Here is a 22,955-nt window from a genome sequence, read left to right as displayed (position 1 = left end):
CACAGCCGGATGTGACACAGCCTGGATTCGAACCAGGAACCATAGTGACACCTCTTGCACTGAGATGCAGTGCCTTAGACCACTGCGCCACTCGGGAGCTCGAATTGCTTCAACTAGCTAGTTGAAGTCTTTAAGTAACCTTTATCTTTTTCCTCACAAATCTGCTAGCCACATATATTTGCATGACGAGCGAACACCGTAGTGGTCACTAATGAATCCAGAGTTGCCCGTTATCTCCTTATTGGATTTATATAACACTAGATTAGCAGTGGCTAATTGGGTTCTAATACGGATAATGCCTGCGTATACAAAGTGGCGTAATAGCATTAGCTAGCTTCTGTATCTTTCTGTCAAGGTCCCCCATTTTATTCAATTTATTTCCTTACATTGGGAAGGGAACATATTTATGAGGTTAGAGTTCAGGTGGGCCTTCTCGCTTCAGCAAACAAAGGAATGGAGGGGTGCTTAACAACCATGACAAAAATCATGAGAATGGCTTAACAAGAAAAGCTTCCAAAAGGAGCACTCAACAAAAAAGAGCAGAGTGATTTATTTTTGCTGACTTTAATCCATTGTACAGGATGCGAACAGGTCAATGATGTTTCGACGTCAAGCTGACGTCTTCCTCAGTGACCACTGCACTTAGCTCCTACTTCTAGCCTAGTGGCCCATTGAGACACAACAATGGATTAAAGGGAGCAAAAATAAATCAATCTCTGCTCTTTTTTTGTTGAGTGCTCCAACTTACCTTGAATTAGTCCTTTTGGAAGTTTGTCTTGGGAAGACACTCATATTTATGAGGTTATTTCCCCATTTCCTATCCCCTCTTCTCCACAGATGGGGACGGTCTGGGGATCAGCATCATCGGCATGGGTGCCGGGGCGGACATGGGTCTGGAGAAACTGGGCATCTTCGTCAAGACGGTCACTGACGGAGGAGCTGCACACCGAGATGAAAGGTTCTGAACAATCTGTGTTACAGCAGTGTATCCCAAAATATATATATTTTTGCTTGCTCCTCATCCTCTTTTCCCGTTGTTCACTATCCCTCCCTCCCTCCCCTGCAGGATCCAGGTGAATGACCTGATCGTGGAGGTGGACGGGACCAGTCTGGTGGGCGTGACCCAGGCCTTTGCTGCCTCCGTCCTCAGGAACACCAACGGCACTGTCAAGTAAGAACCCTCACTCAATAGCTGTCAATAAACACTTTGTTTCAACATCAAGCTATTGGTACAGTATCTATTATGTATTTACTGCACTTTGGTATAATATGGTTCAACAGTACCCTGACAAAATCTGTTATGAGAAACTAAGCATGGGATTGGAGAGAAGGGGGTCTAGATACAGAATTGTATAAAGACTGGTGATGGGGAACCAAACACACTATTGCTCCCAAGTACCATAACTCTACCTCCCTTCAGACTGGATCACAATTGGAATCCCTCTCACCCCATTCCCACCTCTAATCCCCTCATATCCCTCTCTCCTGCATTATTAACTGCCTGTGTGGGTCCTTGTGTTAATTGGCGGGGCAGTTTGACTGTAGTGTAGCTAGGCGAGCAGAGACGTCTCTCCATGTCTTCACATCACAGCCACCCAGAGATTGGACAGCCTGATTTTAATACAAAATAGTAAAATAAGAACTCAATGTTTATATCCCAGGACAAATTAGCTAGCAACAGCAAGCTAGCTAAATAGGACAAATTAGCTAGCTAGCTACATTACACAAACAAAACAGCAAATGAATCCAATGCTTGATGTAATCATTGTGTGCTAAGAATATGGGACCAAATAAACTTTTGATAACTTTGATACACACAAGTGAACTTGTCACAATACTTTTGGGCCCCTAAAATGGGGGGGGGGGAGAAAGAGTCCATGTACAAAAAGTGCTGTCATTTCTAAACGGCTCATATGGATGAAAATACCTTCAAATTAAAGCTGACCGTCTGCATCGAAGGTGCTGGAGTACATAGCCAAAACAAAACACACTGTCCCAATACTTTGAGCTCACTGTATCTCTGCTAGAGCTGACCTTATCTGCTATTGTCCCTTCTCAGTGTACAGGGCTTGAGAGGGATGCCTAAGGTAAAGCCAAACATGTTTAATGTTAAAATCTGCTACTCTTTTGGAACGCAGTATTGTCAAGATAACTACTTTTTACCGTGTGTAAAATTGCTTGTTTCATTTGAAAGCTTTTTATAAAAATACAAAAAATGCATGAAATGAAATGTATGCATTCACTACTGTAAGTCGCTCTGGATAAGAGCGTCTGCTAAATGACAAATGTAAATGTAAATGTAAATACATGAGCCTGGATCCTAGGGAGATAGCCGGAGAGGCCGGTGTCGGTGAGGGAGCGGCGAGGCTATTTATAAAACAACCTGGTCCAACCTGATTCTCGGACCAAGCTCAGGTTGCTGTCTAACACTACGGACTGTAATCAAAGGAGTGAGGGAGGGAGAGAGGGAGGGAGGGATGCCCCAGAAATGTTATCGGGTGCCCAATCGGACTCTTGTCTCCCCTTGTGGAAGCACCTTTGTTCAAAGTGAATTTGCCACCTATTTTTCAGTTTTGTACCCCGTTTAATCAAAATCCAGGAAATGGATTTGTCTGTAGACAAAATTCTCTGTGGAGAATGCTGGTGTATGACCTCATCCAAGGTAGGATGGGTTTGTACAAATGGTGGCAGGGGGATACTTGCAGATTCACACGTACAGACGGTTCCAGACAAGGCCTGGTTGTTTTCCACTTCGCCTCATGTCCTACATCCTGGATGGAGCGTGTCTCTGAGCTTGTGAATATTCATTGATTAGCACATCCGTCGATCCCCCTCACAGGCTGCTGACTGGTTGCATGGACAGGCGGTGATGTTTTGATTGGTCCAAAATTAGAAGCGCCGTCTCTCTGGTAAATATGCTTCGGCATAGTCGCAGCAAATAGATGGCGTGGTTTGTTTTGAAAATGCTGGAGAGGTTAGGTGTCGTATTTGCTTGACATCTTTTTCCGTGCACAGCTTGGCTTTTCCACATAGTGGTTAGATTCCTAGTCACCGTTTCTTCCTCCCTTTTGACCACCACAGAGTTATTTCTCCTCAGGCAAGAAAGGGGCACCCTAGTGGGTTCTTAACCCTCACACACTCATCATGAAACACCCGCCCACACTGAATGCCACAGTGATGCCGGCAGTCGTGTTGAATTATGTAGCTACCTCTCTCTGGGGTCTCATGCGCATGTGTGGTAGTCTAGTCTCAGGCAAGGATACAGATTGGTGACCAGAGGTTTGTTAGTTCAAATCTCACTTAAAGGGATTTTTATGATGTAATGATCAATGCCATTTTTTTTCTGCAGTTAACCATATTAGGTGTACAAAAATATATCACGTTAGAATAGATTTAGAAATGATTGTTTTCATCATATTGTCTAGTGCACCAACATCAAGGAATATGATGTTCTGTTGAGAGAATCCCTTTTAGTACAACGTGGTATTAGCTACAGCGACATGGTTTCCTTTGTCTTACGTGTCACTGTGCATCTGGCTGCTTTGCACACATGCTTGGGTGTGAAAAATGATCCCCGGGCAACCCGTCCAGTTGAGGTCTTTCCGCTCGATCATTCCATTGGACAAACATGTGACAGACAGAACTGGTGTCGCGGTCTTAAGGGTCCCATCTGCAACAGGATAACTCTGTAGACGCTTCAGTCACACATTCTATAAAACATGCATGTCCTCTCATGCTTTGTTTATTTCATTGTTATTCTCTGTGCTACATAGAAAAAGGCTGTGTCTAAAATGGCAATCTATTCCCTATATAGCTTTCTGGGCAAAAGTAGTGCACTAAATAGGGAATATGGTTCCATTTCAGACACAATCTTCTGATGGCGTGCTACACTTATTCACTGAATTGTCTTTCTCCCTTAGCATAATCTTATCACATTTTCTACTCGTTACAATGTCAACTCATCCATCCATGTACAGTGAGTGTCATGTTCCTTCCAGGCACAAACTGTAATTTTCATTTCCCATCAAAAGTTGCTGCCCTGGCTTGCACTTGTTTGTAATCTGTGGTGGCTCTTTTCTTGGAAAATGTAACTGATGAGTTATTTTAATTCTACAGTATGGTCCTTCTGTGATTATAACATATTTATCTACATTCTACTGTGTATCTTCTGAAGTTGCAACCACTAGACCTAAACTTAACCACCCTACCCTAGGTTTACCTTACTACCCACTAAACCATACCCTAGGTTTCCCATTGGCTACTTCTTGACAGACATGCCTTCCTACTCACCCCGTTGGTCGTTGTTAACCCATGCAGGTTCATGATTGGCCGAGAGAAGCCAGGTGAGCAGAGCGAGGTGGCCCAGCTGATCCAGCAGACCCTGGAGCAGGAGCGCTGGCAGAAAGAGATGATGGAGCAGCGTTACAGCCAGTACATGGAGGAGGACGAGGAGGTGAGGGGCTCACAATGGCTGTGTCCCAAATGGCATCCTATTCCCTCTATAGTGCACTACTTCTGACCAGTTACCATAGGGCCCTGGTCACACACACACACACACACACACACACACACACACACACACACACACCACCATGAAAAAGATTACTTCAGCCCATCCAAAACATCTTCGCTCGTTCTGTCAGTCAATAATATGACAAAACAAGATGGCGCTAATGAAGCGTTTGACACTTCCTCCCCAAACCCTTACAGATGTTCCATCAGGCTCCCTTCACAATGGAATAATACAACTAGAAATTCTAGAAAGAACACTCTTTGTTCACCTCCCGTTCACTGATCTAACAGGACTGGATAGGTGTAAGCAATATGACGGAACCTAGGTGCACATAGTGCTTTACACCTGCCCAGTCATCTCAGATCTTTGAAAGGGGCTGAATAAGGACAGAGGCGGTAGGGGAAAGCGTTGTGGCATGAAGCCCAGCCCAGCAATTTTCTCAGTTCCTTGTCTCCCCTCAGTCTCTTCCATGGAGAGGAAATGCTTGAATAATTGAATCCGTCTCCTTGCTAAATTCAATCATGTTCAATAGATGTCTGGGCTTGGGTGTGAAAGACCGACAAGTACGGACCAGATGCCACGACCCAGGTCTGGTATTCCATCACACTGTCTCCCCATCAGAACATGCCGCCCTCCCAACAGATCTGAGCCTGCATCAATGTAATTTCCTGCTAAAGATGTGTTACCAGTTAACATACACGTCCTTTCTAATACATTTAAAAATGAATAGTAGGTGTTATTTGGTCTTGTTTTTATGGGTAGGCATCGTTTGATGGCATTGTCCTATGTGACTCCGGCTAATCCCTCAGTCTCCGTGCTTTGTTCGTTTCTCCCCCAACTCTGGTTGGCTATGCAACGTTCAAACAGTGTAAACATTTTTCAGCACGTTTGGAGAGTTGACACATCAGACAGTGTTGTTGTGACAGGCACGTTCAGGGCTTTGATGCTTCGTCCAACTGGGAGGGAATCAGACGAGCAGACAGACCAGGGTTGGGGGGGGGGGGGGGCTGTGGGTGTGTGGCATTCCCTCAGAGAGAGTGACTCATTGGTGTGACAAGGTTAGGAAACCTTTGTTGGGGCTTGTCCCAGGCGGCTGTTGTTAAAGGAATATTTGGAATGGCTGTGTGTCAGTCTTTGTGTTGTGTGTGCGTGAGGTGGGAGGTGTTAGGAGTGAATGTGTGTGTGTGTGTGTGTGTGTGTGTGTGTGTGAAGGTGGAATTTCAAACAGAGGTGTGTTTTTTGTTATTGACCTCACCAGGTCCATATAGACGGTACAGTATAGTGGGATTAATTGCACCAATCAACAGAACGATTGTAGACTATTTCTCAACAAAGATTCCCGTCCCTGCAGCCACGGAGTCCCCTGACAAGCTTTGCCTTTTGACAGGCTTCCTTGGTAAACATAAAATGGTGGTTGCCCAATTCTAGTGTGTCAATTCTGGCCCACTAACATTCTACTCCTGGATAGCTTTTTCGTCTAAGCTCAACTTTACCATCTAGTGGCCATTTTAGGGTACAGGGAAAACATTGAAAAGATTGAAGAGAAATAGAAATAGAGGCCTATCCAATGGGAAAACGTTGGTTTCCCATTGGTGAAACCATGTATTTACTTCACATGGTAGTTACATAGGCAGGGATGGTTACTGTGTGACATTGTTGGTTCACAACAAGACCGAAACATGACAGGAATGTGTCTATATGCACTCCCTGAATATACTCTGAATCTTCTCAATGTCCTCCAGACAGGTGAGTATGCCACGGATGAGGAGGAGGAGATGAGCCCCATGTTCCCCAACGCCATAGAGGTGTTTGACCTGGCGGAGAATGAGGACATGCTCTCCCCCATGGAGATGGACCCTGAGAAAATGGCCCACAAGTTCAAAGAGGTGAGCAGGGAGGCTTGATGCCAAAGGCAAATGTTCATCTCGAGATGGAGAAAAAGTTATATTCAATTCAACTTCTTGTTGAGAGAGCGTATGAGATGAGACATTGTGCCAGAGTGAACCATGGTGTTAAATGTTTTACCTCTCTCTCTCTCTATAGCTACAGATAAAGCATGCTGTCACCCAGGCTGAGATTCAACAGCTGAAGAGAAAGGTTAGACCTGCTCCAAAATCAATTAACCAACAAACATAGGACTGGTTTCACAGACCCACGTTAACCTCTTACATCTAGACGTTCCGCTAGCGGAACACCTGCTCCAATATCCAATGATAGGGCGTGGCGCGAATGACAAATTCCTCAAAAATACAAAAACTTCAATTTTTCAAACATATGACTATTTCACAGCATTTTAAAGATAAGACTCTCCTTTATCTAACCACACTGTCCGATTTCAAAAAGGCTTTACAACGAAAGCAAAACATTAGATTATGTCAGCAGAGTACCAAGCCAGAAATAATCAGACACCCATTTTTCAAGCTAGCATATAATGTCACAAAAACCCAGAAGACAGCTAAATGCAGCACGAACCTTTGATGATCTTCATCAGATGACAACCCTAGGACATTATGTTATACAATACATGCATGTTTTGTTCAATCAAGTTCATATTTATATCAAAAACCAGCTTTTTACATTAGCATGTGACGTTCAGAACTAGCATACCCCCCGCAAACTTCCGGCGAATTCACTAAGAATTTATTAAATTACTCACGATAAACGTTCACAAAAAGCATAACAATTATTTTAAGAATTATAGATACAGAACTCCTCTATGCACTCGATATGTCCGATTTTAAAATAGCTTTTTGGTGAAAGCACATTTTGCAATATTCTAAGTACATAGCCCAGCCATCACGGGCTAGCTATTTAGACACCCGGCAAGTTTAGCACTCACCAATATCAGGTTTACTATTATAAAAGTTTGATTACCTTTTGTTGTCTTCGTCAGAATGCACTCCCAGGACTGCTACTTCAATAACAAATATTGGTTTGGTCCAAAATAATCCATCGTTATATCCGAATAGCGGCGTTTTGTTCGTGCGTCCCAGACACTATCTGAAATGGCAAATCAGGGTCGCGCGCATGGCGCAATTCGTGACCAAAAAAATCTAAATATTCCATTACCGTACTTCGAAGCATGTCAACCGCTGTTTAAAATCCATTTTTATGCAATTTTTCTCGTAAAAAAGCGATAATATTCCGACCGGGAATCTCCTTTTAGCTAAACAGAGGAATGAAAACAAACCCTTCGGTCGACGCGGGCACGAGCCTGAGTCTCACAGTACTGTAACCAGCCACTACCCAAACGCGCTACTTTTTTTCAGCCAGAGCCTGCAAAGCCACGATTCGGCTTTTTACCGCCTTCTGAGACCCTATGGCAGCTGTAGGAAGTGTCACGGGACAGCTAAGATCCTCACTCTTCAATAAACAGAGACAAGAAGAACGACACCTTGTCAGACAGGCCACTTCCTGCCTGAAACCTTGTCAGGTTTTTGCCTGCCAAATGAGTTCTGTTATACTCACAGACACCGTTCAAACAGTTTTAGAAACTTTAGGGTGTTTTCTATCCATATGTAATAAGTATATGCATATTCTAGTTACTGGGTAGGAGTGGTAACCAGATTAAATCGGGTACGTTTTTTATCCAGCCGTGAAAATATTGCCCCCTAGCCATAACAGGTTAACCCTTGACTAAAACACACAGTCCAGGAGTAAACTAGAAGTATACAGGAGTAAACTTGACAATTTCTTCCCTTATGTAGCTGGCGCATTCAGAGCAGGACAAGCTGCGCTGGCGCATGGAGCGTGCCCAGCTGGAACAGAGCGTTCGGGAGAACAAGGAACGCATGGAGAAGCTGGAGGGCTACTGGATGGAGGCCCAGAGTCTGTGTCAGGCGGTGGACGAACACCTGAAGGAGACACAGGCCCAGTACCAGACCCTGGAGCGCAAGTACAGCAAGGCTAAGCGCCTCATCAAGGAATACCAGCAGAAGTAAGGCTGATAAATAAGGGGGATTCTGGGGGTTTGTAGGGGGGAGAGGAATGGAAGATTCTGGGGTTTGTAGGAGGTAGTGCTGAGCAATTAACCGAAATTGCAGGTTTTTTGTTATTAAACGACCTACATCGGTTCAATTACTTAAATTCCTTTGGTTGAAGGATCTACAATCATGCCTGACGAGGCCAATGAAATCTGTATCTCGCTGGAAGCCCCGCCTTCCACAGGTGATAAGCGTGAGGCTCAGATTAATTCCTTCAATTTAATACCGCTCTTCACCGAGCCCAGAAACAGGTGGTGCTGGGCCAAACAGGTGTTTTGACCTTGTTTCCTTCTTTCAGGGAACAGTAGTTATAGTCATAATGCTACGTTCCCTTTCAGTCAGTCAACTTTGGTACAACATACTATGGGGAAGTATAATCACACCCCAGGCCGACCCCAACGGATAAGAACACCGGAGCCTGTAAGAAGTGTTCTGGTAACCGGCTGGCATCTAGCGCTGGACCGCACGCATAAAAAATAGACAGGGAAAACTTTATCATAGAGGTTACCCTACCGACCAGTCATAGGTCTGGCGACCAACGCGTCTTGTAACCTAGCTGGGAATGGGACAGACAGCTCTGAAAAACAGACCCCTTCTGTTGTAACAGACGGGGGCGATTCGTAATTAAATCTAATTCCCAGGAATGAAAAGCGTTGAGCTGGAGACAGACAGTTCATATAAACCACAGAGACTGCATGTGGGATAATAGTATGATTGCGTCCAACCCTGCTCGTTCCCTTGACTCTGCTACCAACAACCCACTAATTGCCTAGAGAGCCCATAACCTGTATCACTAAACACCTCATAGGGACTAGTGAGCTACAGGCAGGAATCAGCAATAATTCCCAGTAATGAGCCACCTATGGGGAGGGGTGACCCAACTTGTCACTGTTACCCTGGGGAGATTGATATACCTCATGATCCCCATGAAACGCAGGGTAACAGAGGGGGTAGCATTAAACACGCTTCCAGCTTGAGTTGTGCTTCTGTGAGACTTTATAGCCTGCATGAAGCCCGGACCCTTTATGGGCACAGGGGGCTCTGGCAATAGCTGACATATCACCCCGTTTGACATGGCTTTGGCCTTGGCACTGTTTCCTTCACTCCCTCCAACTCCAGAGGGAAATGGGGATGAGGTTACCATAACGCCGGGGGAAAAGTTATTACGTTTCACTCGCCGGAAGTTAAGCATGCTAGCCAACGTTAGCCAGGAGTTTTTTTTAGCATAAGCTAGGCTAGCTAGCCTCTTTGACCGCAGCATGGTCCATTTTAGAATAACCAAGCGACTTAACGCTACATATACTAAACAAAAGAGCTACCCCAGCAACTCCACTGTGGTGAGGCAGGAATAGCTAGCTCACCTCTGCGACTGGGTAACCAAGGTGGGACCGGACTCTCCATCAACAAGTCTGGGAAGAGAGGCAAGCGGTGCTTGACCGAGGCAGACACAGGCGGTAGGGGGTAATGTACGCTAACCCTATTCCGTACAAATGTGCGCAACAGCGACATTCAAACGAGGCTGCAAAGAAAACTAATGGGACTGTTTGACATCAAAATCTGGGGTGTGAACTACGTTTCTATTCAAGCGTTGATTGACATGGTAATGGTGTTATATCTAGCCTAGCTGTAGAAGAACGCACATCTGCACAGTTTCACATTGTACATCACTCTCTCGTTTAATGACATGTGCCACTCATTTTGACAACCCATTCATCCGTAAAGCAGCACACTGTCGTAAACCATAACAACGTACAGTATGACGTACAGCACGTCGTACCATACATAACATTTCCCTCCCCCTTTCCAAAACCAGGGACTGGGACCATATATACAATGTCCATAGGGCAAGAACCTAGAGTGATACCTGTAAGAAATAAACATTAACCCTTAAACGGAAGGACTCTCCAAACTAGCCAGTCCAGTCCAGTTGACTAAGACACCTACCGGAGCCTAAGAATGAAAAGAGGTTAAGTAGTCCCCCAGATGAGCAGGGCGAGTTCGTGCCCGCATAAGCCTTTCTTCAACCGCCACCACTTGTGGCTCTGGCCCTTGGGGAGCCCGTAGAGGCTGGGGCTCGGGTGGTAGTAGTGGGGGAGGTCCATCCGGTGGCGTCTCTGGCCTGCATGTCTATTTTGTGTGCATTCGTATTCCTCGATGGGCAGGGACTTTTCTGAGGCTGCTGGCGTGCCAGCGTGATCCATTGCTTAACATGAATGTTGCGGGCACGAGTTGTCGACTGACCTGCAAGGGGTCCGACCAGAATGAGGCCATTTTGTTGCACCGCTGAGGCCGTCGGGCTCGGACCCAGTCAGACATTTGGATGATCGACTTCTTCACCCTGTGTGCCTTGTCTAAACGCTGTTTCATTGCTCTTTGGTGCCTGGTCACTGCCTGCTGTTCTTGGGTGCACCTAGTTGCCGGTTCTGCTACTCTCTGTGTTCTGAGTCTGTCCAGTGGCAGTTCCATCTCACGACCTAGCATGAGGGATGCCGGGGAGACCTGTGTTGTGTGTTTGCTTGCTCTGTAGTGCATTACCGTTTGATTCAAAGCAGTTTGGAACGTGCACCCCTGGACCAGGTGCGCTCTGATGCCGTTCTTCAGCGTTTGGTTGAAGCGTTCCACCCCTCCGTTAGATTGTGGGTTGTAGTAGGCCGTGCGGATGTGTTTGATTCCCTTGTTGCTGAGATATGAGGAGAACTCGGCAGAGGTTAGCTGGGGCCCATTGTCCGTGGTAAGGGTGAGGGGTAGGCCCCACCTTGTGAACAGGCTGTCTAGGATGCCCACGATGGCCTGTGCTGTGACAGTTCCGACAGGAACCACTTCTGGCCACTAAGAGTGGAGGTCATACACCACCACCAGGAAGCGCTGATGGTGAGGGACTGCGTGTCCATGGATCCCGCCACAGATGTCCAGTTGGATGTGCTCCCAGGGGCGGGACGGCCATGCGAGAGGCTGCAGGGGGGTGGGGCGGACTGTCCTGTTTTCCCACTGAGAAGGCATGCAGCAGAATCCCTGACCAGGGCTTCAATGTCGTGGTCGATGCCTGGCCACCACACAAGGTCTCGACATCGCTGTTTGACCTTCACTATGCCCAAATGCCCATCGTGCACCATGGATAGAACACGCGCACGCAGACCACAGTGCAAACCCCCCGAGAGACACAGACTTCTTCCCAGCAAGAAAGTTCGTGCTTCACCCTGGCGAAAGTCGCCAGCTCTTCCGGCACGTGTCCTGGCCATCCAGTGCATATGTAGGTGCGCAGGGTAGACAGTGTGGGATCCTGTTCCGATGCTTGCTTCAGCTCCTCCAGTGAGACGACTGACTGAAGAGGAGTGTAAAGCGTTTGTACAAGCTCTGTTTCGTTGTCGTCTGGCAAGACGGTCGGACTAGGAGCATCAAAGGAGCGTGAGAGGTGGTATGCCACCACGTTATCCCTCCCCGGAGTGAACTTCAGCTGATAGTTGTACTGTCTGAGGCGGTCAGCCCATCTGTGCAGCTGAAGTGGCTTGTGGCCAGTTCCTGATGCTGACAGTAGCGTTGTGAGGGACTGGTGGTCGGTTCCGAGCGTGAACAGACGGCCATATAGGTAGAGGTGCCACCTTTCACACGCCCAGACACAGGCCAGTGCTTCTCGTTCGCCCACAGAGTACCGTTATTCTGTGGGGCTCAGGGCCCTTGAGGCGAAGGCGACGGGCCTCTCAATGCCCTTCTGCAATTCTGCAGCTGTGCGAGGACAGCTCCTAGTGCTACAGCTGAGGCGTCACATGTGACAATGGTGGGGCAGACGGGGTCAAAGTGAGCCAAGACTGGGGCTGTGGTGAGCTGGCTCTTCAGTGAGCGGACCGCGTCTGAGCAGGCTGCCGTCCAGGCCCATGGCTCATCCTTCTTGAGTAGCTGGCGAAGGGGCGCTGTGGTCTGGGAGTAGTGGGGCAGAAACCGGAGGTAGTAAGCTGTCATGCCCAAGAATGAGGCCACCTGAGAGGCTGAGGTCGGTTCCGGGATCCGGCGGACGGCTTCAATGTTTGACATGAGTGGCCGACAGGCGGAACCCCACAAACTCGACGGCTGGAGCTGTAAAGGTGCACTTTCCACCGTTAAGGGTCAGGTTCTTCTGCAGTAGAGTGCTGAATACTCTGTGGAGTCGATAATCATGGATGTGGAGGTCAGGGCCGTGGACCACGATGTCATCCAGATAGACCGCCACCCCAGGTATTCCAGCTAGGATGGTGCTCATCACCTTCTGGAAGCAGCTGGGGGCGGAGCTAAGTCCAAAAGGCATGCGTGTATATCTGAACACGCCAGCATGTGTGACAAAGGCCGTGAGGTCTCTGCTAGCTGCATGGAGGGGTACCTGAAGATAACCCTGACGAAGGTCAAGCTTTGGCTTAGTTGGTAGAGCATGGTGTGTGCAACGCCAGGGTTGTGGGTTCGATTCCCACGGGGGGCCAGTACAATTTTTTATTTTATTTTTAAATGCATGAAATGAAAATGAAATGTATGTATTCACTACTGTAAGTCGCTCTGGATAAGAGCGTCTGCTAAATGACTAAAATGTAAATGTCAATGTGGAGCCATGGAATTGTGCGGTCAGCTCCTCAGCTGTAGGCAAGGGGTACTTATCCGGGACAACGGCCTTGTTCACAGCACGGGGATCCACACAGGTCCGGATTCCACCTGACTTTTTGGTTGCAATGACCAAGTTTGAAATCCAGGGGGCAGCGTTGACTGGCTCAATGATGCCTGCATCCAACTGTGCCTGGAGATCTTTTGTGACGTCATCACGCAGTGCAAAGGGAATGTGCCGCAGGGGCTGCATGACTGGGATCACTTCTGGATTCACTAGGGGCCTGTGAGTAAAGGCTGTGAGGCAGCCCAGTCCATCAAACAGAGTTGGCCAGTTCTGTTGCCATGTGCAGGTAACCTGGTGGATAGCTGACCCACTGTCATCTGTCAGTGTGAATCCCAAGCCTGTGAAGAGGTCGAGGCCCAAGAGGTTGGCACCCCGCTTTGCAACATGAAATGTGAATGATGGCAGATGCTTGGTGCCGTAGTGTACTGGGACCTGGAGGGTGCGTACAATGTCTATCTTGGATCTACCGTACCCACACAGGGCAGTGGAGGGCTGTTGGAGTGGTAGGTGACTGAAAAACTTGTAGTAAGTGGCAAGGTTGAGCAACGACACCGCAGCGCCAGTATCCAGCAGTAAAGGCAAACCCACCTCACCCAGCTGCACAGTGCATGTCCTGAATGACACATGGTTGGTGGAGACAGTTCGGATTTCCGTGTGTTCATGTTGAGAGTGAGATGAAACTAAGGGCCTGTGCTGGGTGGAGCTAGTAGCTGGGGCAAAACGACACACTTTCGCAAAGTGATTGTATTTTGAACAGTTCTTGCATATTTTCCCACGGGCTGGGCAGTTTGAAGCCCTTGAATTGTGAGAGCTAGCCCCACAGTTGCCACAGCTACTTCTGTTTGTTTGTCTCTGTGCCTGCTGCACGGGCATGCCGGTGTCTGTGTCCATGCAGCTATCGATGTGGGAGGCCGTGCGCAGCGCGTGATCGTTGTAGTGCGCCTGCTCAGGCTGAAGCTGCTGTGTGAGAATGGCTGGGGGCCAAGTGTATGCTGCAGAGCTGTCTGTTAGCATAGTAGCGCATTCCAACGCCGCTTCAACCTGGAGTGCTATTTTAATAGCTCCATCTAGTTCTAAATTATCCGATTCCAAAAGCAGTTTCTCCCTTGTCTTTTCACATAACGTCCCCTCTATCAACTGATCCCTGATGATCTCGTCCTGAAGTGTCCCGTAGTTACAAGAGCTAGCCAAATCCCTCAGATTAGCCACGTAGCTTTGAATGGACTCACCCGGCCGTTGGTGTCTCTTCCGTAGCCAGTAGCGTCGGAGGAGCACTCGCTCTTTCCCGGCGAAGTGGTTCCGTAGGAGGCTGACTGCAGCAGTGAATGTAGGAGCCGATCCAAGCGCTCTGAAAATCCTCTGTCCCTCTGTACCGAGGCAGTGACGGAGCAGTGCTGTCCTCCGCTTGTCGGAGATTGTAGAAAAGTCCATAGCTTCGAGATAAGTGTTAGAGCTTCCGAGCCAGTTATTCCACGGGACTGGATGTTCGCCAGGCACGGCGAGGAATGGTGCTGCCGGTGGTAAACTGAATTCAGCCATCTTCGTCGCCATAACAAATGGGTCTATAGTATTGGAGACAATTTGAAAAAACGGACCCCTCTGACGCTGTACATTACATCGTAACTTGTCATAGTGTAACGTACAGCACGCATAAAGCAACTCATTCTGTCTTACAGCCTCTCTCCACCAGGTGTAGCGCTTCTCTCACCGTTTAGAAACAAGAAATGGACAGGGACAGGGGGATACCTAGTCATTTGTTTCGTCATCACTGTAAGCGATCATGACTCTCAAAAGCCGGTGTTTACTTCTGAAGATCACATTAGCACCGCCCTAAAAACCCGATTCAAATATGTATGTAATGACACATTATATAAACTCTTAGTGTTTTATTTACATTTTAGAGGCGATAAGGTGATAAGTTGGACAGATCGAGGGAATTCTCCCCCCCTTCGCGTTCTTCATTGCTGTGCCCGCACACCCTGTGCCGCCCCGGCAAGATGCCGTCCTGGGCGGCTGCCCATGTCGCCCGTACCTAAATCAGCTACTGCATTTTGTAATAGTCTATTTAATAAATCTCTTTGCCAAAATTAGTCATTTCTCCCATGTCTTATTCCACTAGTATTTTTGAAATTGTAAGGATAATTCAGCCATAGTTCTGAAATGTTTGTTTGCCAACATCTTACTCCCTCCTCTGTTTAATATAACACACATACATTAATGATTCATTTCGGTTGCCTATCCTGATGTGAAGTTTGTTCTATAGAAAGTATTTGACTCTGATGTGTGCCACAGAAAGTATTTGACTCTAGCCACAAAATTAAGGACATTAGAAGGGGGGAAATCTGGCGGGGGGGGGGGGGGGGGGGATTTTCGGCACACACCGGCATCCGGTCAAGGAAAGTCGCTATCGGTAATTCCAAGCTTCCCCAAGAATACTTCACGTCTTTCCAGGGAGTTTGTACGCAGTATGTGGCAATGCGCACACCGACTGGTTTAAGCGAGGGCCGCCTGAGCGTGCTGCAAGCTGAGACAAACTACACATAGATCGTGAGTATCTTTCAGAGAAATACTATAACCGCATGACTGGGGGCATGATCTCGACCACAACTCGGCTTAGCCATCGTCGTCTCGGGGGTTTTAGCCATCTTACTCATTGCACCAGCAAATTGAAGAATAATTGTTTGTGATTAGAAAAGTAATGAGAACAAATACAACCTTAGCACACAACGTCCAGGGGATGAGCACGCTCTACCACCATGGGACAGTTTAGTTGGCGCAACGTAAGACAGTCTCGTTTTCAAATAGTTTGTTTTAGTAGCGTGAATCATTCCTGTTCACACTGAGCGGAATAATTGAAAGAATGAATCATCCCTCACGCTTATCACCTATGGAAGGCAGGGCTTCCAGCGAGGCGCAGATTTCTTTGGCCTTGTCAGGCGTGATTGTAGATCCTTCAACTGAAGTCACAAGAGTGCGACTCCCCCATTGTATGTTGTACGGAAGTTGACTGACGGAAATGGAACTAGTAAAATTATTTTTTGTCAGACGGCATACTTAGCCAGCTATTAGGCAGCTACAGCTACTAGGTTCGTCAGACAGTACAGTACGGGGAGCACCGAGATAACGTTGGATGGTTGTTTGGCTGGCTGGCTGTTATTGCCTGAGATGCGATGACTGAATGAAAAATAATAAAGTCATAAAATAAAAAACAAATAATATACACAACTGATATATTGAGTTATTTCATAGTAATTCTATTGATGTCTTCCCAATGTGGACCTGACAGAGACAATCGATTGTTTTCAATGTTTTGGCAATTGAATGTTCACTGTTTTTGGTTTTGAACCCCCCCCCCCCCATTTTTTTAAATCAAAACTGAAATCGAAAACCGTGAACAATTTTTGTATAATCGAACCGAAACTGAACCAACCTCAAAAAAGCACTAATGCTCAGCACTAGTAGGAGGATGAGAGGAATGGGGGTTTCGGGGTTTTGTAGGAGGAAAAGGAATGGGGGGGTTCTGGGGTTTGTAGGAGGTAGAGGAATCGGATTCTGGGGTTTGTAGGAGGATGGATGGGTAGGATTCAGCCTAACAACACTTTGTGTCTCAGGGAGATTGAGTATCTGAAGAAGGAGACGGCTCAGCGCAGAGCCCAAGAGGAGACAGAGGCCACTCATAAGGAAGAGGCAGACAACCTCCAGGACAAGGTGTTGTATGATTAGGTTCTACTGTATGTGGAAACATTTCATGAAATTCTCAATAATTATGTAAGACATTTTGCTTTGGTTAATCAAGATGCATAGCAAGAGGATGCTACTGAGTTATGATCATTCTGCCTGGACATTTTGGGTGTAATAAAAGCCCCTTCTCTCACTCTCTGTCCTCTCCTCAGATCACAGACCTGGAGACCAAGGTGGATGCTCTGAAGACCTCTGATCCCTCCTAAACCTCTCGCAGAGAGAGGGAAAGGAGGAACAATGCCTTGACACCTGGGCCACCATTTTTCCAATCCACGTTGTCCCCGACGGATTGTAAGAACAACAAAAGAAGAAGAAAATAATGGAGAAAGGAAGACATTAGGGGCAGCAGTTTGAAGGGGGGTGGGGGGGTTCAAAGACACCTGCAAGGGAAAATTGAATACTTTTTTTTTTTTTTTTTACTGATGTCTGTCATTTGCTTCGAGCCGCGTCAACAATCCCAATATGCTCCTTATTCAGTACCTGGAGTCCTTGTTGCATTGAACCACATTCAACTAGTTAACTACCCAACTGATCAATCTGTGAAGGAGGTCGCTTGTCTTCTATGCTCTTCTTTCTGTCTAATCACTTGTAAAATAACTCACCAGGAAATACAGCCCCTACTGACTTAATGCTTGTAGTCTATTCTAGACTTACTGGATATGGGGAACAGAACTGGGCAGAATAAACTGTATTGATGACAGAGACTGTCCTCCGATACTGTTGAATATACTGGTGATAGACAGTGCTTCTGCTGTATGGCGTGATCTCTCTTGATTTCTACTAACTGAACAAAAGAAAATGGCCGCGTCCCCTTTTTGCTAGACTGCTCCCCTTGTATGATGGAAAGACTCAGGTTGGGTTCAAGTTCATTTGTACAGTGATGATATGCTTGTTTTGTATATATTCTTTACATATATTTAAAATTGCTTAAAAAGCTTAAGCAGTGTGGCTGGGTTGGGGGTGGGAGGGTGTTGAATGGAATCGACGTAAGCATCGAGAAGACTGGGTATACAGAAGATGGTCTAATTCCAAGTGGATATAGGACATGCAAAGTGGGTGCATTTTCCTTTTCTATTAGCAAAATGGCAAACAGGGTGTGAATATGTGTAAGGTTAACAGTTCAATGTGTTACTCGTGGTTTTACTTGCGTATGTCTCACCTTGGGTTCTGATAACGTGGAGGGTCAGTATTATTTGACTTTGTGCTTCACTCTATATGAATTTCAGAATCCGGGTTTTTCCCGCCCCAACCAGCAAGGTCTTACTCACGCTCCAGCGTTTGCGTCTGGAGTCACTGCTAGATTAGCAAAGGGGGTTAAATCTAGCCTTCAGACGGTGTATCCCTTCGAATTTGGGGACTGGATGTCAATCTTTGTGTAATGTTGGGGTAGCTAGAACCATGGGAAAATGTTGTTACATAGCAGCTTTGTGAAAGAGAGCGAGATCGACGGAGGCAGGGGAGGGGGGGGGAAACGCTCCAGCATGCCTCAATAGTCTCAAGTGGCTTCCTATCTCCTTGTCTCCTTTTCTTCATTTCATCTGATCTGAAAAACACAGGGAAGGTAAAAGCAAAGCAGTGTGTCTGATCTGATTCCTACCAGAGGTTCTCCTGTCACCTGTCCAGTGTATCTCAGGTCAGTGCAGATGAAGGAGACAGGAGGAGGCCACTGTGGACTACTGAGGTGCAGTAAAAGGTCTTTGTCTGTAGACGCGATGCTCTCACTTGATTCTCCTATAATACCAGTCAGCTGCCTTGCTCCCTCTTTGCTGCTCATGTTTGTCAACAGTGTCTTCTTATCCAAGACTAGGCATTTGGAACTTCCTGTCATCACTTACTTCACTGTCCCCTAGTGGCACAAACAGGTCAGACTCATTTGCCCCCACTATGTATTCAATTTTTTTTTCTTAAAAGTGGCCCTATTATTATTTGAATCTTGTATCATTTTAATTGTTTTAATGTCAAATTTGTATTATTTTAATTATGAAAACAGAGTGTTCATGGGCCCTATGTTACTGTACAGCTCTGTTATGTTGCAGTACTGCTCTAAGCCAGGAGGTGTCACTCTTTCAGTGAGTTTTGATTGAGAGAAGGCATACTAGGTCATCAGGTAGTGAAAAATTCCTGGTTTGCCATCTCTGGAATAAGCTGACACGTTTTCTGACCATATTTTTCAGTATTGGGTAATATTGGAGTCGATGTGTGAACCACTTCCACGTGCTGAGAAGTGGCATTGAACAGAACTTAAAAGGGACTTAAAGGCCCAGTGCAGTCAAAACAGGATTTCCTGTGTAAAATTATATATTTCCATACTATGAGGTTGGAATAATACTGTAAAATTGTGAAAATGATGATAATGCCCTTTTAGTGTAAGAGTTGTTTGAAAAGACTGCCTGGGAATTTCTGCCTGTTTTGGTGGGATGGAGTTTAGGCCTGCTCTAATTAGCTAATATAATTCCAAACAGCTAGTTTTCAGTTTTCCCCTGCCCACTCAACCTTTGCTAAGAAAGTATATTTGTTTCTTTTTGATGATTTTAATTGAAAACAATCACAGTGAGGTACTTAGATGTTACCCAGAAATTAATTCATATTGAGATGAAATGGCGGCATTGGACCTTTTTTAAAGCAAAAGGAAACACATTCATAAAAATGACTTGTGTGTTTGTCTTGTATGGCCTACTAACTCCATACAGTATGCTTGTATAGGATGCTGGTCGTAACATAGTGAGTGTGCCAGTATGGAACACACATGGTCCAACTTAGAGATAAGCAGTGCCTCTCTCATCTCAAGACCTTTTATATCCACTGTCCCCAATGGTATTATTGCTACTTTGCGCTTTCCTCTTGGCTATATGCAGTATATGTTTACTTTTTAAATCCATCTTCATAGTGAATACCTTTGCCTACAGTTGTGAATCAAAACTGTTGACCTCTACTAACCAAAAGAAAGAGAACTGCATAGAACACATTCAGATAGACGCTGCTACTGTGTCTGTTAATGTATGACTCTCAAACGGACCTAACCAACGGACTTGCCTGTAAAGTCTTCATCACAAAATGGACTCCTTCTCTCACCTCTCAGATGGCGGGCAGACACTGGACAAGTATCATTTAACTACAAACTGGACTAAATGAAATATGTTCATCCATGAACATTCCATGGCTAGCTATGCTGTCAGTAAAGTTACAACCATGGGAAATGTGTCAGAAATGGGATAGTTGACCAATGAAATGGCTGGGTGAAAAAGGGATGTGGTTTACTGAAGTGGATCTTTGAATTTGACACAACATTTAGCATCTTTGTGATTCCAGTTCTGATAGTACCCCTCAAGGCAGTATTAGAATACAGTACATATGCTGGGCAATGCATGTTCATATCTGTACTTCAGAATAGGAACGAGGAACCACATGTACACATAAACCACGCCAATGAGGGCATGAAACAGGAGCTCTATATTGTGATCTAGACCAGATTAATCGTATGGCGTCTCATCTTTTCACATTCCATTGTACACTTTGTCATTACTTCGAGTGCATGAGATTCAATGTGCCAGATAAATGCTGTTGGAAACTCATTCTGGATCTCTGCTTCATACTAGAGACTCTTGCATTATTGACCATGGCCCATTAGTATGTGTAATAGCATTGCCCTCCTCTGAGGTGGAAGGAAACTGGTTACATTCCTTTTTGTATTATTCTTTTTTTTATCCTTGCCTTGTGGTTTGCAAACACAAATGGGTAAGAGGGGAAAAAGTCCTGAAATTCATCATGTTTGTCTCACATAATTTACTGTCATTGTTAATAAATGCAGATGTGTTGAACAAGAGCTCAAGGGTCACGTTGGCTTGTTTTGTATGCACTGAAAGGGGGATCTTTTTCATAAATGAAAGATTATAGTAATGTTAGTGTCTGTTTCAATTGTATGCACTCAATTTGTTCACAAGTCAAGAGGTTCTTAAAGATTAGAGGCTATTTCACTTTTAAATGATTTCCTCAAAGTGTCTAATAGGAGCTTTAGGATAATAGTTGGCCTTAAGGTATCACAAGGAACATAGCCAACACATCCTTGAATTATTGCTCTTATCACAGCACCATGTCTATATCCTTGCCCTGACCATGTTGTTCCCAGCCCCCGCAATCCTCAGGAACATAACTACCTTGAGGTCATGCACAACATTAGGTAGCGTGACGTAATACCGTTATAAAGTCTGTTACTTTTCATCAGTCATCATTAGTAGTTACCTTTCTTCCATGGAGCTGATACAGACATGGACAAGAACTTCAAGTGGATCACTTATGGATGACAATAAGGCAGGCTTAGTCCTTGAAATACATGTAGGCCAGGGATTTCAAAAATTGCCTATATGAAAGATTAATCTGACTGACTGCATTGGAAATAAGATGTTATGCCCTAAAATATTGCAATAGCGGTATGGTTACTGGCTTGTAGCCTTTGGATTGTTTTTACTTGGATAAGTGCTCTTCTCAAATTCCTGTTATGTAGCTAAAACAATCAGGGGCAGGGATGAGCTCCCTCAGCCCAATGCAGAGCAGGATTAATTTACGGCATCATCTCGTGTCTGACTGTGAGACCGCTGATAAAAACACGAATCATTCATATTTAGCTATATATTCTCATCGTGGTGGCGCAAACAGTTTATGAACATAATTCAAATGTTTTAAGGACTTTTAGGTCTCTATAGCCTCAATCAGTAAGCTATTTAAGCAATAAGGCACGAGGGGTTGTGGTGTATGGCCAATATACCACGGCTAAGGGCTGTTCTTTATGCACGACGCAATGCGGAGTGGTAATAAATGTTTTGTCATACGTGTGGTATACGGTCTGATATACCACTGCTGTCAGCCAATCAGCATTCAGGGCTCGAACCACGCAGTTTATAAACTTTTATAATCATCAGTGGGCCTGTTATTTCATTAGCCTATGAATACATTTTTAAAAGTTGTAATAATCATAACAACGGATATTGATAGGCATATTAGTCATATAATAGTCCTATATATTAGTGCTATTACTAATAGGCTATCTGTAGTGGTTGCATTATAGAATAGCACCAAGCCAATCAGGTGCAGTAGGACTATATTAATGACATTATCATTATCACTTTATGACACCTGCAATTCCCGAATTCAGGGTGCAGTTTAAACGGGCTTGTACTGGTGGTACATGTTTTAGCAAATAGAAATAACGAAAATGTTGCATTCTTCCCAAGTCGGATGGAAAGCAGTTGGATTTGAAAGAGCAACAGGAGAGAGAAATGGAGGAGGATAAAGATTCAGTAGTCCAGCCAAAGAAAGACAGGACTGGCAGTGGAAAGACAACCTGGTCTCAGAGCCTTTTGTATTATTCTGTATGTAAAACCAAGACACTCCATTTAGTATGATATGTTAAGTTTGGTATGGTTTCATAAGACAGATGGTTACTTAGTAGGGTGGCTGGTCGGGTGTATAACGCAAACGTCTAGCAACCCAAAGGTTGTGAATTCGAATCTCATCATAGACAACCTTAGCATTTTAGCTAATTAGCAACTTTTCGACAATGTACTACTTTTGAGCTACTTTGCAACTACTGCGCATGTTAGCTAACCCTTCCCCTAACCCTAACCTTAACCATTTTAGCTAACCCTTCCCCTAACACTAACCTTAACCCTTTTAGCTAACCCTTTACCTAACCCAAACCTTACCTTCTTTCCCAACCTGGTCTCAGAGGTTAAGTTAAAATGACAACAAATACTGGTTCCTTCCTGCACTGTAATATAATAATATGAATATGAATTCAATCTCAACATTTGAGTTGGCTCATGATTGGAAATAGCACATCCACCCTCCTCTAATGCTCCACAATTTCAACAGGACCTATTCTATCCAAGTATTTGAATGGATGTTAGTCCTGCATGGCTATCTGTCAATAAGTGAGATTTGTTTTCTTCTAGGCGACAAGAAGGTCAACTGTCAGGAAGTGCTCGGCTGAGCAGCATGGCACAAATAGGCCTACAGAAGCAGGTTAGAGATTCAAGACAGTTTTAAATCCACACAACTACAGATTAGTAGTTTGACAGAAACAAGTACTATA

At 45.4% G+C, this 22,955-nt stretch overlaps 1 protein-coding gene across 1 annotated transcript in view; it reads left to right on the top strand.

The window, feature by feature from the left end:
• The window catches only part of LOC106600853 (neurabin-2), a 76,813-nt gene extending 56,123 nt beyond the window's left edge, over positions 1-20,690 (top strand). The window contains exons 4-11 of the mRNA XM_014192570.3: positions 838-958; positions 1,067-1,171; positions 4,318-4,453; positions 6,256-6,399; positions 6,557-6,610; positions 8,221-8,450; positions 16,738-16,834; positions 17,020-20,690. Coding sequence (XP_014048045.1) covers positions 838-958; positions 1,067-1,171; positions 4,318-4,453; positions 6,256-6,399; positions 6,557-6,610; positions 8,221-8,450; positions 16,738-16,834; positions 17,020-17,073 — 941 coding nt within the window. The 3' untranslated portion in view covers positions 17,074-20,690. The remainder of the gene's footprint in view (positions 1-837; positions 959-1,066; positions 1,172-4,317; positions 4,454-6,255; positions 6,400-6,556; positions 6,611-8,220; positions 8,451-16,737; positions 16,835-17,019) is intronic.
• Positions 20,691-22,955: the final 2,265 nt, after the last annotated feature.

Source organism: Salmo salar, chromosome 03 (assembly GCF_965601325.2).
Source record: "Salmo salar chromosome 03, fSalSal1, whole genome shotgun sequence".
Classification (NCBI taxonomy): domain Eukaryota; kingdom Metazoa; phylum Chordata; class Actinopteri; order Salmoniformes; family Salmonidae; genus Salmo; species Salmo salar.
The sequence above is the reverse complement of the archived record's forward strand: the minus strand, read 5'-3'. Positions and strand labels throughout refer to the sequence as shown.